The sequence below is a fragment of the Musca autumnalis genome, unplaced genomic scaffold (genome assembly GCF_047663935.1).
Source record: "Musca autumnalis isolate F117 unplaced genomic scaffold, ASM4766393v1 scaffold_5, whole genome shotgun sequence".
In the NCBI taxonomy this organism is placed as follows: Eukaryota; Metazoa; Arthropoda; class Insecta; order Diptera; family Muscidae; genus Musca; species Musca autumnalis.
This window is the reverse complement of record NW_027412088.1, coordinates 101,102,128-101,120,157: the sequence shown is the minus strand read 5'-3', so window position 1 is coordinate 101,120,157 and position 18,030 is coordinate 101,102,128. Positions and strand designations below refer to the sequence as shown.

General features: G+C 35.4%; 2 protein-coding genes across 2 annotated transcripts in view; both read left to right on the top strand.

Annotated features, from left to right (window-relative positions):
* Positions 1–2,665, top strand: part of LOC141405136 (uncharacterized) — a 45,337-nt gene extending 42,672 nt beyond the window's left edge. Inside the window, exons 2-6 of the mRNA XM_073989158.1 lie at positions 840–1,111; positions 1,723–1,868; positions 1,935–2,165; positions 2,223–2,491; positions 2,564–2,665. Of these exons, the coding sequence (XP_073845259.1) occupies positions 840–1,111; positions 1,723–1,868; positions 1,935–2,165; positions 2,223–2,491; positions 2,564–2,634 (989 nt within the window). The 3' untranslated portion in view covers positions 2,635–2,665. The remainder of the gene's footprint in view (positions 1–839; positions 1,112–1,722; positions 1,869–1,934; positions 2,166–2,222; positions 2,492–2,563) is intronic.
* Positions 1–18,030, top strand: part of LOC141405769 (uncharacterized) — a 546,509-nt gene that overhangs the window by 389,440 nt on the left and 139,039 nt on the right. The gene's annotated exons all lie outside the window — the stretch shown is intronic.

Below are 18,030 nucleotides of genomic sequence, written 5' to 3'. Positions count from 1 at the left end.
GATGTGCGTTGGAAGCAATGCGACACTCTATGCATGGGTTCCTAGCGGGACATCTGCCCTCACTATGACATGTCCTTGCGTAATGTGCGTAAAAGTTTAGCAGCTACTAAAAGTCTTCGCCGTTTTTAATTGGTAGGAGATAACAACCGACGACACAAGAGCATTATGTATTTCAAACCAAACAAAAAATTTTCCTTATCTCTAATTTTTCGTATTGCGTTTTTTTTTGCATCCATACTGCTGCTATGGTGCGCTATCTTCGGCATATATGCTTATTATGGGGATAGATTTGTGATAGATTGAACTTCATTAATCGCTCTATGATGTAATCAGTAAAAAGTAATTTCCTGATAGCTTTGGATTCCACATTGCACCCTTTTTAACTTAAGCTGGATTTCATAGAAAAATACATATACATATAATATGTTATAATATTTTATTATAATATGCCCGTTATTTAAACTTTAAATTAATAAGACAAATGTTATACTTATAAAAATATTGCACATTTTTTCTCAAAATCTATTGGATTTCGTGTATTATACATTCCATATATTTTCCATAAATGTTAAATTACTTCCATTACCTAGACAAATCATGATAGCAATGGCCAATTCATATGCAAAATAACCATGTTGTATTTATTGGACGCGAATTGATGAGAATGTGCCAAATATCACGAAGTGGGAGAGTAACAACATTCACACAGTTTGCAAATGTTATGGCATGAATGAAATGTTATTAATGTTATTTTTATGGCTTATCAAATTTTATATTATTTTTTAACAAAATTCTTTGTATTCATTTTATTGTTTTCTACTCTATTCCCCCCAAAAAAGACATAGTAACCAACTCTACGATACGCTGTTTAAAGGAACTCATTCATGCAGAAGTTTCACTGACAACGCCAGACAAAGATGTGCTGTTACCGCCTCATAACTTGAACTTAACCAAAATTTATTGGCAAAACATTCACATGCCCATTCCCATTCGCATTGATGACCCATTAAAGAGGTGCCAGCCATTGTTTCTTTCTACAGGATTCATGTTTAAGATTCCGCTCAGCGATTTGTACAAATGTGGATTTACACAAGTTGTAAACAAATTGTCGGTAAGTATGTCACGTGACAACAACAACAGCGACAACACACGACGCCAAACATTTCTAAAATCTGTTAGCATGAGAAGGCTATTTTGTTGTGCTTGACATTTTTTTGAAGGAAGCTGTTTGGAGAAAGGCCAAATGAATTGATAATTAACTATTTGGCTTCTTTTGTTAAAAAAAAAAACTGGACTCAAATTTTATGGCAAATTTATTTAGAATTTAGAAAGTGAAGTTTTTCAGTAAATTATTGTCAGAATATACATATGTATGTATGTACATGTTTTGTGTTTCAGAGAACCTATCTTGTTGTTTCAAATGCATATTTGAAAAACACCAAATTGTTGAACAGTGTACATGAAATTGACTACTACGTGCAGAATTGAATTGTCTACTACGTGGCAACCGATTCTAATTTAGGACAATTAGTGTATGAGCTTTTTGTTTCGAATTTTTTAAACCTTCGATTACCAGCTTGATAGCTCTGACGTTTGCTGATTTTTGAGGATCTACTACAAAAGACAACCAGAAAGGGATTTGCATAAAACCCTAGTTAGATTTTTTTCTATTTCCCAACAAGAAATCCATTTAAAGAATATATTTTATTTGTTAATTTGTAGGGCGACATGTTATTTCAACAAAATTTAATTTTGGATAAAAACGATCTGAAGCATACCCTACCTGTTAAATGCTTATATACTAGATATCGGAAACTGCATAACATCGTCAAGAGGGGCATACTTCCTGACGATTTCAAAGAAGATGAGTAAGTATTTAACATATACAATGTAATACTACTTACAATCATATCAACATTTCAAACAACTTGCAGAGATTTGGAAATTATTGACACCTTACAACAAACGGCTCCCATACCACTGCTTTCCATGGAGGTGAGGCAAAATGGTCAATTAATCGATCGCATGGTTAACGTTATACCAGGGACACCATTGATAATGGAAATCAAATTGAATGATGAATCGTCTAAAGTATATGGCATACATGTTCAATATTTGGAAGTTTCAGATGGCAATTCAACATCAGAGACCATACTCTTTAGAGGGTAAGATACACTTTACCCTATTTTTAGAAAGTAATATAAAATGTTATTTTTTTTCAGCTGCACAGTGGATCCATATCTGTTTGAAAATTTCATATTGACTCCGCAAAATACTTTACAAGGAAAATTTCGTGCCTTTAAATTCCCCAATACGCCATATGTTCAATTTCGTGCCAATGTGAGAATATGTTTGGGAAAATGTCTCATACCTCATTGTCTAAGTGGACAAGGACGTTCGAGGAGGGAATTGAAAAATGCGAATGCACATATTTATGAAGTGTCTCTTGGTGTAGTAATGAAAATCGATGAAAATTTTATTGGAAATAAAGGTAAATTTTTTAAAGAACGCATCCTTCAAATGTTTATACTATTGATGTTATTCACATTTCCTATTTTTTCAGATGAACTACGAACGCTTGAAAATCATGTAAAAAAATTAAAAAAGAAAAATGAAAGTTTAAGAAATAAATAAAAATGTTGTTAAAATTTTAACAAATAAAAAATTTTATTTTTTTTTCTTTATTGCATAATGCACGCTGAGAAAAAATAGGTTGGTCCTACAATATTTGAAAAGAAAAATATATATTGTTAAGATATTGCCCAATTCGATATGTAATATTGTCCTTCAAACAACGGATTTTTCAAAGCGGATAATATTACTGTCCTCAATAAAAATATATTAAATATAATTATATTATGACATTGATCATTTAAATATTTTCCCAATCATATCATTTGTCCTGGTCAGTTAAACAGTGCATCAAATCGTGCGAAACCAGTGCATATGCCGACTGCCTTGACAATTTTCGTTTTTCTACTGCGATAGATGGGGGTGATATTGGAAGACTATACTTTTGAACTGTCTATACAGCGGCATCAATGTAAATGTTGTCCAAGCTTGCCTTATAATCATTTTCATACCGCATTTAGCCCCAATTAGCCAAAAAACCAAAATGCGTACCAGCATTGATATTTGTTGGTAGGGACATTGTGTCTATAGTCGCCAAATTACAGTTGTTACAGTGTTACAGTACAGTTAGGGTGTCCAAAACCGAAACCGGTTAACCGGTTAACCGGTTTTGAGTTGCAAAACCGAAACCGGTTTTCGCCAAAAACGTCATTTTCGGTTAACCGAAAAAACCGGTTATTTGTGTCGGTTAACCGGTTTTAAAAAAATAGTAATATTTTTAATATTAAACTAAAATTGTATTCTTTAAAGTAAACTAAACTTAACTAACACAAGGTACTGACCAAGTTGTAAATGTCAGATACCTTTAAATTTCAAAAATATGTTGTGTAAAAGGTATAGTTGTGCCAATCTAGTTCGACTGAACGATCTATGAAACTACTGCGTATACGTGATATCACAAGGTAGTTTGAATGACGTTACTCATACGTTTTTGAATTAGTACAATAAACTATGAACTTGTCGAATTTAAGGTTGTAAGGGGTAACGATAAAAAATTCATGTTTGATTCCGGCACGGTAATTTGAGGTTCTCAACCCATGAGGGAGAATCCAGACTTAATACAATGTAAACTCAATTCTTTTGGTACACAATTTTATATGTGTAAGGGTTTTTACTATTCTTAGAGCACAATTTCAGTCTTAATTTGCTGTCCTCACGTCGATGTTGAATGTCAAATAACAGGGATATTATGAGATTATTATATAATAACGAAGTCGTTATACGTAATTTAGCGCTTTCCGCACATTTTTAATCAAATATTTATCAGTTATGAGCAATTTTCTACTTATTTTACAAAACCGGTTTAAACCGGTTAACCGGTTTTGAAAATTTTTGAAAACCGAAAACCGGTTTCTGAAAAAGTTTAAAATTTCGGTTAACCGAAAACCGTTTTGTTTGGAAAAACCGGTTTTTTGGACACCCTAAGTACAGTTAAGACCTTCAGAATACTGGATACCGGGAGGCATCTTTATACGGGGGCTACCGCAAGGCAAGGAACAATATTGACAAAATTGTGAGAAAAATTAGACTAAAACCATTAAAAACACATGAATTCGTTAGGAACCGTTTTATGTGGGCTACAAGAAAACTTGGACCTACGGACAATGGTCCCAAATCCAAATTTTCTGGCCAAAACTGTTTCAACGTCCATTTTGTATTGAAATTAATTATTATTTATAATAAATGTGCACAAACAGCAGTTCTTACGTTTTATCGACCAAAATGACCAAAAACTGCAAACATTTGTTGAACATGGTGGTCCCGTTGTGTGGGGTCTAAACCAAAACATTGACCTGTGTTAATAATTTTTGTTACAAAGGATTCATATCTTCCAAGAGGTCAAAATACCAAATTTCAGCCGAATCGGTCATAAAGTGTCGCTAAAATCCATAAAATATCTAAAATCGGACGGTACTTTTATGTGGGGGCTAGACAAAAAATTTACCTACTTTCAAAAAAATTATACATACTTGTTTTCAACAATCGGAAACCCTTAAATATGAATTTTAAGGAAACTCGGTTGATATATGTGGGTATTACCGTTCTACGTACAGTCACAACAGGTATTTACAAAAAATTCTCCCATCTTAAAATAGAAAAATTCACTTTATTTTAACTGTGGCAAATTTGAGCACGATTTTACTTCGGAATTTATTAGTACAGACCCCCTGCTATCTTTCAAATTCGATTTGGAGGTGGACATATTTGGACATTTTTTTAAAAGTTTAAGTATAGTTAAAAATATTTGTAAAAAATAATTTTTAATTTATATAAAAACATTGATTTTATTACGCTAATTTTACAAATTTCATCGTTCTTTTTGTAAATATTATGAAAGTACTCATTAACAGCTTCCCGATTCATAATAACTTTGGTCTCACTTCTGTATATTTATGCAGCGACGTAATACATCAAAAATTGTATATTTTACATCACAAAGTCTGTTTTATTTTTACATTAAAAAGTGTCAACGTTGGTACTGCGCCAACCAACGAATACTAACGTTATTTACAAAAACTAATTATTTTCAGATGACTTGATGTTTTTTATTATTCTGTGCAAAAAAATTAAAATATCGAAACTTCAAAAATAGGGTTTTGGCCAAAAATTTCGTGATTGAAACCTATGTGCTACGTTAAGATTTTTTTCCATGGGTATTTTGTATACATTGAGAACTTACTGTGCCAAATTACACCCAATAAGATTGTAAAATGTGGCTAATATATAAAAAACCAGTAAGAAAAGGATCAACGTCGGGCGGGGTCGACTATTTGATACCGTACACCACTGTGAATATGTAAAATATATATGGGAGCTATATCTAAATCTGAACCGATTCCGATGCAAAATGGCACACTTATACATATCTACACCGAACTCCGTCATACATTCAAAAATGGACAAATATGGGGTGTTTGGTGCATTAAACACGTAAAATCGGCCGAAACTATATATGGGAGCTACATCCAAATCTAAACTGATTTCGATATAAGTTGGCACATATATTTTTAGACCTCATTTAGTCACACATTCCAAGTTTCATCGAAATTGGACGTATATAGCGAGTTTGGAGCAGCAAATACATGAAATCGGACAAATATATATGGGAGCTATATCTAAATCTGAACCGATTTTGATTAAATTTGGCTCACCTATTTCTAGGCTAAATTTAGTCAGCAATTCCAATTTTCATCGAAATCGGATGTATGTATATAGCGTGTTTGGTGCAGCAAATACGTGAAATCGGCCGAAAATATATATGGGGGCTATATCCAAATCTGAACCGATTTTCACCAAAAGGAATTGTGTTCTTCCTATTTCTAAAAAGAAATTATATTCCCCAGTTTTCAGCTGAATCGGACAATAAATGCGACCTGTACGTTACGAATGGACGGACAGAAGGACATGCATAAATCGGAAGTGATTCTATACATATCCCTAGAAGGAACAATGGGTCTATCTCTTTTCCTTATGCATGTTACATGCAAATGCACTAACACATAATACCCTTACCACAGTCTGGTGTAGGGTATAAAAAACACCTTAAACCGGGAAGTACGGGTATATGGGAGCACTGTCAAATTATGAACCCAGAGACCCCATTTTCAATGCCAAAATTTCAATTGATATAAAAAGATTTCAGACAAATTTTGGCACCCTACGTCAATTGGTTGCGCAGATTAATAGTTTTTACCCAATACTTGCGTAAATATTCGAAATCGGGGTACCTTATATGGGGGCTACAAGAAAACGTGGACCTACGTTGATAAATTTTTGCAAGGATATTTTATACACATTAAGAACTCACTGCACAGTGGTGCCACTTGTATGGAAAGGAGTGCCAAAAACAGTTCTAATCGAGTTAACGCTTTGAAACTTTAAACATAGTTTTATAACGAGCCCAAAAGGGATACAAGCAAATTTAATGGATGTAGGTCCACATTTTGGTGTAGCCCCCATATAAAGGTACCCCCGGATTTTTTATATTTTGACGATTTTAGCCAAATTTTCCAGTCGATTTGGCTGTAATTTTACATTTTGTGTTCTGAGGGAACAACATACCACCTTGCAAGAAATGCTCAATATAGCTCCACGTTTAGGTATAGCTCCCATATAAACGTACCTCCCTATATTCGGTATTTTGACGATTTTAGCCAGATTTTCTAACCGAGTTGGCTGTAATTTTGTATTTTGACTTCGGAGGGAAGATCATACATCCGTGCAACAAATGTTCAATATAGGTCCAAGTTTAGCTATAGCTCCCATATAAACGTACATCCCGATATTCGGTATTTTGACGATTTTAGCCAAATTTTCCAACCGATTTGGCTGTAATTTTGAATTTTAACACCATACCTCCTTGCAAAAAACGTTCAATATAGGTCGACGTTTCGGTATAGCTCCCAAATAAACGTACCTACCGATTTTCGGAATTTTGGCGATTTTAGAGACGTGGTATAAGGGGAATAACTTACAGGGTGGCAGCTGGATTTCTTTTTATCGTAAACTAGAGATTTTCCCCTATATTTAAAAAATATGGACTTGCTCTTACAGGGCCAGCATTAGTACAACTCAACATAAATTTATAGCAATGATATTAAAAATAGCACAAAAAGTCATTTAAAAAGAATTTATTTTTAAGGAACTTAGAAAACGAATTTTTAATTTGTATTTTTTTCTTTCGTAAGAATATTGTCAATGCCATCAGCTATAGTTTCATTTTGGAAATTGTACATTTACCTCTTAATTTTTTTATAAATCACTCATAAGCTAAGAATGCTTTGCGGATCTTTTTTTCGTTTTTAAGGTACCACATACAAATCTCAACTTCTTCGACTTAACTTGGCATATTACCGCTGTAAATTGGCAAAAATAATACTGGATAATAAAAATTGTATGTGTTTAGAGAATATTTAATTCAATCGCAATCAAATTTGTCGACATAAATTTTTCGATTTTTGTCCACGGGCGGAAGCATAGTGCACTGTGCCAAATTACAGCTAATAAGATTGTAAAATGTGGCTAATAGATATGGGGGTTATGTCAAAACATGGACCCAGAGACCACATTTTCAGTACCAGAATGTTGATATAGAAAGGATTTGAGCCAAATTGAAATAGGGGTACCCTTATATGGGGGCTATAAGAAAACGTAGACCTAAGTTGACAGAGTTTTGCGAGGATATTTTATACACATTGAGAACTCACTGTGCAAAATTACAGCCAATAAGATTGTAAAATGTGGCTAATAGATAAAAAAAACACCCTAACTCGGGAGGTACGGTTATATGGGGGCTATATCAATACCAGGGTTCAGTTGACATAAGAAAGATTTGGACAAATTTTGTCAGTCTACGTCTAGTGGTTCGGCAGTTATAGAGTTTTCACCCAACATTTCGGGTATTTACCAAAGTATTTACCCACTTGTTTAAAATATTGTAGAACTATCTATTTTGAAACGATTTCACAACCTAAACCCAGGAATTGGGTGTAAGATATTGTATTGGCGGTTCAATATAGTAAATACCCAAACCAATACCCACAAATGGGTATTTACCCAGTATTTACCCACCGTGTGGGTATTTACCGGGTAAATACCACCTCTACGTATGAAAAATGCTTCGAAATGTTGAAGCAGTTACTAAATGAATCAGATTCCTAATGAAGACACACGAACAAAACGTTATTTTTTCATGGCATGGTTCAATGACATGGAGTTAGAGTAATAACAGTTGGCCATAAAGGAGTTCTACATTATTCATAAAAAAATATGTATTTTATTTTTATTAAAACTCGAAAAAGTTATTATCGTTATAACTATATTCCAAAAACAATACAAGAACTGAAGCTTTTTTAAAAAAATCACCCTTCACTCGCAAATATTCATTATTCCATGAATTATAACAAGACCATAAAAGTGTTTTCTTCGAAATTAAAAATAATAATTCATAATTTTTTATTCGAGTTCAGAAGTAGAATCATAATAGTAAAACGAAACAAGAATTTACACTTCTTAGCAAGAAGTGTTGTGGTTTCTAGCTACATTGCGACATTTGCCTCTATTTAAATTAAGTCTGCCATAACAGATAAGTGTAAATCAAGTTAGGCTGTATTTTAGGGCAACGAAAATAATACTGGTCAAGAAAATGAACAAAATTTGGGTGCTTCATCCGATTTTTTTTTTGTTCCTAAATTAAGTTATAGCGTTATTTTCAAATGCGGAATCAGTTTTTCTCGATCAGCTCTTGTTTTTGAGAGAATGAAATAGGTCACCAAAAATATTTTTGGTTGTTTCTTAGATATGATTTTGTTAAGAAGATGACTTGTGATAGATCCAAACAGTTTCTGGTATATGCATCATGAATGTACGTGGGAAAATATAGAATACCCATATTGGACTTTGTAAAAATTTCATGTTTTGAGTACTTTAAACTAAAAGAAGTAAGAGAAGTATAGTCGGACATGGCCGACCATGCGATACCCTGCACCACTTGCCCTGGGCATTAGTTTTCCATGAAATTTATTTTATTTTATTGCAACACGTTATACATATGTTATTTTAAAATTTCCCAGCAAAATAAATTGGAAGTAGTGCAATGTGGACTAGTTCTGTCACGGCATGTTTTGATGCAGTTCAAACGGAGTCGTGAAAAAGGCACTCCAGTCCTCACATTTTAACTGCATTTGGATGCAATCCAAAGAATCACATCCACTTGTCACATTTTAACAACATCCGGATGCAGTTCAGCGGAGTCGTGAAAAAGGCACTCCAATTCCTCACAATTTAACAGCATCCGGATGCAGTCCAAACGGAGTCGTGAAAAAGGCACTCCGTTCGCTACATATTATTAGCAGTTGTTAGAGATCCCTACATGTACATAAATCAGTTTGTACATCTCTACAGGCAGCGACATAAATTTTCCAATAAGAGATAAGCGTGTTAATATTTTCAAACATTTGTTAATACAAACTGAATAATATTTCATTTGTGAACATTTTTCCGGTAACTCAAGAGAAGAAAATTTCCGAACTGGTGATGGGAAGACAACCAACCCATTTAGCAAATGAAACAAAAACTGTTCAGCTTGGAACAAATGGAGAGCGGAGGAAACACGCATGTTTGCGATTGAATTCAATGGAAAATTTTCATAATTTGTGTTAATGTAATAAAGTTCTTAATATTTTTGTTTTACACAAATAATGCATTTTATTTGTTCCGGCATATTTTGTAATGGCTTGCACAATTTCCGCAGAATGCCTGTATCAAAACACGTGCTTTGGACTGCCTCCTATTCTACCCCAAAGGGTTAGTTAAAATGAAATGCCAAAGGGTCGTTTAAAATGCAGTGCCAGAGGGTCAGTTAAAATGCAGTGCCAAAGGGTCAGTTAAAATGCAGTGCAATGGAGTGCCTCTTTCCGTAGTCACGCTCTTGTAAAAATCATGAGTGAAAATGCATAATTTGATGCACTTCCAGATCACTTGTACATATCATTTAACTGCCTCTTTGGAGGCAAACTTTTTGCTGGGTTGTAATAAGAAAAAACCAAAAGCACTTAAAAATACACTGTGTGTCATTTTTTGAGTCATTGTTTATTAACCACATTCTGTCACCACAGCGTGATAGAAGACCAAAAATAAGAAGACACGTATCCCGTCGTTTTTCCCTATCACTTCAACATTCGTGGTTATGGGACCACAGAAACCTGAGGCTTTAATGTCAAAAGGGATTGATTTGGCCACTAAGAACCGTTTCTATAGAGTTCGTATGTTCTACAAAGTTGTTTATTGAGATCTAAGGAACATTTTGTTGTTGGTTGTTTGCTTCAATTTTGATCGGTTTGATATCTGCAGACTAAAATCCGAGAAAAAATATAATGGAAATTCGATCTTGACGATTTTGACCTAGAAGATAAATTTGAATGGATTTTATGCGTTCACAATTATCATTCTATAGGACGAGAGCTACAACCTTGCCTCCACGAGTAATACCAAATTCCATGCGGTTTAGAATATATGTGCCGTACAAAATAATCCCTTTTGACATCAAAGTCTCAGATCTTTGGGGGCCCACACCCGCGAAACTTGAAGTTATAGGGAAAAACGCCGGGACACGAGTCTTCTTATTTTTGCTCTTCTATCACGCTGCAATGTCAAAATATGGTTAATAATTTTTGTGTCGCATAGTGATATCTTTAGATGATTTTTATCGAATTGACCAAAGAACAAGTAAGAAAGCACCAGTTAGCTGTGCTGACGGAGATATACCCTCAGCCTCTGACCAAAAAAAGATGCAAAAACCATAATTAGTCGTGTATGAAATATATTTATTTTGTATCACAAGTTTTCTTAAAAATTCGTGGAATATGTAGGTACCGTAATGTGGGGCTATACCAAATCACTGATATATACCAAACAAATTATAATAAACAAACTTCTAAACAAACTTAAACTTCACTTTCTTCCAATTTTGTGTGGAAGGTACTCCATATTCGATTCCGATCTATGTGTAGAAGGAATGATATGATGTTCTAATTTGGGACCAAAACGGTTGCTCCCTTCGAGAGTTATCGTTCACACCATTTTCAAGAAAAATTTTGAACTTTTGTGGGGGAGGTAACTATCGGCGTGGAGCGATATGGTCCATCTTTCAACTTAAACTAAGTTTTTGCAAAATGTTACGTAGTTCAAAATTTGGTTCACATCGGTTGAACGGTTCGAGAGTTATCGTGCGCACCAGCCAACCAGACAGATGGACAGGGCTAAATCGACTCCAAATTGTCTGAAACGAATTTCCTCCAAACATGCTTGGGGTCTAAAACCGATATTTTTATATGGTCATATCAAAGTGTATAAATCCTCGTTAGACTAAAGGCTGTGGTATAAAAAGATCAATATTTCAAGGTATTGCATTGCTTCTTGCCAAAGGTGGTACACAAACTTCAGACTCCATACAGCATTGTAATTTGCATCAATTTAAAAAACTGGGAATTTCTCTATCATGGTTTAAAAACTTTTCTATAATTTTCTAGCATGAGGTAAATGTAGTTACTTGCAAACTTGTTCTACAGTAGTTCTGTTATTTAACCGCCACATTGCTACAATTTGCATCAAGGTAAAGGTCAAGAGTTAGTTTTCATGTTTCGCGTTCCTATTTTGTCGGAAAATGCCCCCCAGAATTTAAAATATAAAACAAAAACTAAATTTGAATATTTCCCACAAAAATTATGACCAATTTCAACCGTTTAATACTAGCCTATTATTATCCATGATGATTTGCATTTTCCTTGATCAAAACCCTTATCTAGTGAACAATGTTGTCAGTATTGAACTATAACTGCAACCTCTAGTGTTATTATGGTTACACAACACACAATTAAAACTGTGAGATCCCTGTATATACTGCGCTATAAATCTGTTATCTGACCACGTACAACAACATAATTTGGCATCAATGGAAAGACCAAGAGTTCCTCTTCTAAATATAACTTACGCGGGTCGAACATATGATCCAATAATAAAGATATGCTTATTATACTAAAAATTTTAACAATTTTCACACAAAAGTTTCGGTCCATTTAACCCGCTAAATATTATCTGACCATCATGTACAATTGCAAGCATCCTCTTCGTCATAAAATTGAAGCTAACTTAAAATTTCGCGCTGATCAGACTGTTATTGCGACCTACAGAGGAGCTAAAAAAACTGATAAAAAATTTTGTTTTTGGTCCATTTCACCCCCCAAATATAGGGGTCTATTCTGGTCTGAACCCGACCTCCATACAAAAATTTGTGACGATTGGTCTATGATTGCGGCCTGGAGTTTGATTAAAATTTTAATGGAAGGACGGACACACATCTCAAAATCGCTTTATCTCGTCGAGATATGAATTTTGGTATACCAAATATGGGGTCTTCGACGAATATTTCGCGGTGTTACAGGAATTTTCGGAAAAACAAACTTATAATAACCCTTTCATATTGTGGTGTAGGGTATAATTACGTTATCATGACTTTTTTTAGAGTTTTTGTGTCATTATGTCAAGAAGCTTGGAATTGTTCACGAAATAGAAATATATGGTTGCAATCAAAATCGTAAGGACTATCCTGGACAACAATTGCTAAACAATCCTCGAACAGTCCTTAATCCACACTTAAGCGAACATATTGAACAAAGTATGGAACGAATTGGTTAGTCCCGAATTACCGAGTTAATCAAACAGCCAAAGGAACGTACTTGGCCAGATATATTCCAATTTGTCCGAAACTGCTTTTAAATTAACTTAGGTGGGGTCTAAAACCATTACTTCAATCTGTACCTCTGATAATAAATTCTTGTCACGACCCCATCTTCAAATTTAAAATGCGTCATTCGGTACACTGAGTTTAGAAGTAAATTATCACTATTAATAAAATTACTCCTTGATTTTATTGTATTCAAATGTATTCAATAATTAGCAACCACTACAGAGACATTATAAAACTCGATTAAAAAACAAAAACAATATAGTATGCGGTGCATTTGGCTATGTTTGTTTCACCTGTCAGCTAGCTATTTGTAACTTATCTCTAAACCTGCTTGCAAAAAAACATACAAAACTACTTTGCTATAAAACAAACAACGGTTTATGATAAAAAATAACAAAATCTCCACAAACCTAGAAAAGAAGCCTTGTGAATGAAAAAATCGCTTAAATGATAATTGCATAACATATCTGGATATCAAAAGAAAACGATCTTGAAATGTGAAATGTGTACATGTGGAGAGATATGTAAATACACTTGGATTGTAGAAAAATACAAGGTAACACATGCAGACATAAAGAAATTACATGAAGGCTGTATAAAATATAACAGACTTGAGAAAAAGAAAACACAATCATCTTAGTAGTATAATATATCCAGCACGCAAACGAATCTAACCGCAAAACAATGTCAACCAACACTGTGCATATTTAAGTGGATAGAAAATTTATTTTTATTTGGTCAGCATCATTTAAAAAAATGTGACAGATTATCAGAGATGTCGCGAAAAAATGCAAACAAATTTCTAATGGACATCCAAAAGACTTTGGAACTTTCAGTCCTCCTGAGAGGTTTTGTAATTATCTATAAAAGGTTTTAAACCTCTTTAAAGGTTTTGGAATTTCATATAGAAAATGTTAAACCTCTTCTGTAGAAAATTTGAAACCTTCGTAGAGGCTCCGGGTTCTCTATGAGAAGATCTTATGCATGGTTTTAACATATTAATGGGTTAACAATAACTATATAACAGAATGGATATGATCGGTCCGATTTTGGTACAAAACCCCATACAAGGCATTTCCCTATTCTGACGTATTTTGTGATTTTATGTTCTTATAAATCCCAGCAAAAAAAAAACCCTTACAAAACTCTCTTCTAACCCATTATATTAACAAGAAAAAAATATTTTGCCAGTCTTCTCCGAACGTAAAATAGCCAGGCAGCCACACAGACCGACGGACGGACATGGCTAAATCGACTCCAAATTATCCAAAACGGATTTCGCCTGACGTAGGGGATGGAAGATACCAAGGAACGGTCCTGACTGGTTTTAACATAGCAAAGCCCAGGATTTATCTTGGTCCCTCTTTCATCTCAAGTGGACACTGACCTCCCCGTGGTGTCACCTGGGGAACTGCCTTTAACACCCGTTAAAGGTAGTGAGCTAACATGTGCCGCGCAGTCACCCATAAGAACGTTAAAAACCTTGGGTTTGGGCGTCGGGTTAGTAACCCTCCCCTAGAAAAACAGCCCTCTAAAGTTGACGAACCCCGCAAACGTTTTAAGGACCATGATCTGCACCTGGAATATTCGCACTCTTTATAGAGAAGGTGCAGTATTCGCATTAGCAGACGTACATGAAAAATACAAGGCCGATATTACTGCCATACAGGAAATACGATGGATTGCGAAAGGCGTCACAACAACACCTAAAGGTGACGCACTGTATTATAGCTGCCATGACGTAAAGCATGAGTTTGGTTTTGGATTCGTAGTTAGTCGGAGATTAAAACATCTGGTGTCCAGCTTCACCCCAGTGAATGAAAGACTTTCTGCAATTCGAATAAAAGCTAAATTCTTCAACATCAGCTTTATTTGCGCTCATGCTCCCACTGAAGAAAAGGACGAACAGACCAAAGATATATTTTACGAGAGCTTAGAAGAAACATATGACCGTTGCCCTGCCCATGACATTAAAATCATTCTAGGCGATTTTAATGCCAAAATTGGAAAGGAGAATATCTTTGGCCTAACAGTCGGGAAATTCAGTCTCCACAGTGAAACATCTGACAATGGTATGAGGCTGATAGACTTTGCAGCTGCAAAAAACATGCTAGTTAGCAGTACCAGATTTAATCATCTCGATATTCATAAGGGCACCTGGCTGTCTCCAGATCAAAGAACAAGTAATCAAATTGATAATGTTGTGATAGATGGAAGACATTCATCCAGCGTGTTGGATGTACGATCGTTCCGAGGCGCAAATATTGATTCGGACCACTACCTTGTTGCAGCAAAGGTACGTACCCGTCTAAACGTTGCAAATAAAGCACGAACAGACACAACGGAAGTTGGACATCGATAGGCTGCAAACACAACAGGTAGCCACAGCATATTCCACTCAACTAGCACAATTGCTTAACGCGAGCACTCCTTGTCCCGATAACATAACAACACAATGGCAAAATATTGCCCACTCCATGCAAACAGCCGCAAAATCCATACTTGGATTCCAGAGACCTCCACAAAGGAATTCTTGGTATGACCAGGAGTGTCGTGCTGCTACCGAAGAGAAAAATGCGGCATATAGAGCTACTTTACAATCAGTAGCAACGAGTAGCGCACGAGAGAGACATCGGGAGAAGAGAAATGTCTTTTCCGCAAGAAAAAGAGAGAAATGGAAAAACGGGAGTGTGAAAAAATCGAGATGTACAGGACCAGAATGAAGTCCGAAAATTCTACCAAAGAGTGAAACATCAAACAGATGGCTTTGCTACAGGCACATCCTCCTGTAGAGACCAGCAAGGTAATCTGGTAACAGATACAGATAGCGTGGTCAGGATATGGAAGGAACATTTCTCCAATCTGCTGGTATCCAATAGTAGCGAAGACGACGATACCACAGATCCAATCCCAGAAGATGGTATAGATTGTATACCGCCCGGCCAAGATGAGGTAAAAACAGCAATCACCCGCCTGCAGAATAATAAAGAAGCAGGAGCCGGTGGCCGACGCCCTGATAAGGTGTATGCATCAGCTAGTTAGCACCATCTGGCAGGAAGAACGCGTACCCGACGATTGGAACCTGAGCATCCTATGTCCCGTCCACAAGAAAGGAGATAAGACTGTATGCTCCAACTATAGGGGCATAAGTATTCTCCCTATTGCCTATAAGATAGTGTCAGGGATATTGTGCGAACGACTAAAGCCAATGGTCAACGAAATAATTGGACAATACCAATGTGGCTTTAGACCTGGCAAGACCACCATTGACCAGATACTTACCCTGCGGCAAATCCTAGAGAAGACCCAAGAGATGCAGATCGACACATATCACCTTTTTGTCGATCATAAAGCAGCATTCGACAGTCCCCTCCGATCAAGGGTATTCCATGCAAAAGCCTTAAAGTTAAAACAAGTATTTGGTTTAAGTTAATATAGCGTTTTTAGATTCAGGGAGAAAAATTAAACAACGTGGGCCAAAAAATTAACCCTTTATGGACCAAATACACAACTGGTACCTTAACCCTTTGGGGACAAAAACTGGAAGGTTTGTTATTTGTCTACAGAATTGAAGGCATCGACGTCCGATAAGTTCAGAAGCTTTTTTGTTGTGTTTCGTTTAATTTTAATGTGAATATGCCTCAAAATTATTACCTTGAAAATCCCACAATATGATGTGACATATTTTGACTATAACTGTATATATTTATAAAAGATTTGTTAATAATTTGACTTTAGAACACAGCAGAATGCTGTAGACTCCAATTTGGCTAACATTATTTGGTAAGAGGTTTAACCCTGACTTCAAACAAATCAATATTATGGAAAATATGGTAACCTAAAAAAAGTTGTATAATTCTTGTCGAGCAAATTTACGCAAAATCACATAAAATTTTCTGCATTCGGCACGAGTTAATGAACCAATTTCAATTTTCACTTTTATTGCCGAACGTTGCCGAGGCTTTAAAAGCATACATAACCTCAAAATGTTCTACTTTCTTCAAAAATTCAAAGTTAACACCATTTAATAACTATTTATACACATAAATGATGATAGGAGGGCATTTTTGATAAACAGATATCGAATACTTTCTAATCAAATCGTTACTTATGCTAGTATTGTGATTTAGTTTTACCCTGAACGTATACAAGTATACATATTTTTAGTTAATAAGTTTTTAAAGATATTTGGATAATACATATTTGGCAGCCTGCCACGTAACGGTATAATTTCTCATACAAAAACAAAATTTGTTTTTATTATATTTGAAGTGTTTCTTGCAAGAACGTAACACAAAATAATTGAAAATACAAAGTGCGAAATCTGACTTTTGGCCAGTAAAATGGGCTGTTTGACCTATAGTGCAATGTCTGAATTTGGTATCCCCGCAAAGCTCATCCGGCTTTGTAATATGACTTTAACTGATACTAGGTCCTCACTTAAAATTGGAAAGAACCTCTCCGAAGAATTTTGTACCAAAAGTTGTTTCAGACAAGGAGACAGCCTTTCGTGTGACCTATTCAACATTTTGCTGGAAAAGGTAATACGAGATGCAAATGTCAAAAGAAATGGCACAATTTACACCAATAGCCACATGTTACTTGCTTATGCTGATGACATAGGCATCATGGGACGATCAGTAAAGGAAGTAACTGATACCTTTAGGAAGGCCGAAGAAGAATCTGGGAAAGTGGATTTGGCGGTAAACGGCGAAAAGACCAAATTGATGGTGTCGACGCGTAAAGCGCCCATAGAGCTCGGAGCAACTGTGGAAGTTGGTACCTACAATTTTGAGGTAGTTAAAGACTTTGTCTACCTCGGCACTGCCATAAACACAACAAACAACATCAGTTGTGAAATAAGAAGAATTGTATTGGCCAACAGATGCTACTATGGTTTAAGTAAGCAATTTAAAAACAAAGCCACATCTCGTCAAACAAAAATTACACTATACAAAACGCTGATACTACCCGAAGCATGGGTACTTGCGCAAGCAGATAAGGCAGTGCTTGGTGTGTTTGAGAGGAAAATTCTTCGAAAGATCTACGGGCCGATTTGCGTTGACGGTGAATATCGACGTCGTATGAACCATGAGCTATATCAGCTATACAAAGACATGAATATAGTTAAACGTATCGAAATGCAACGAATG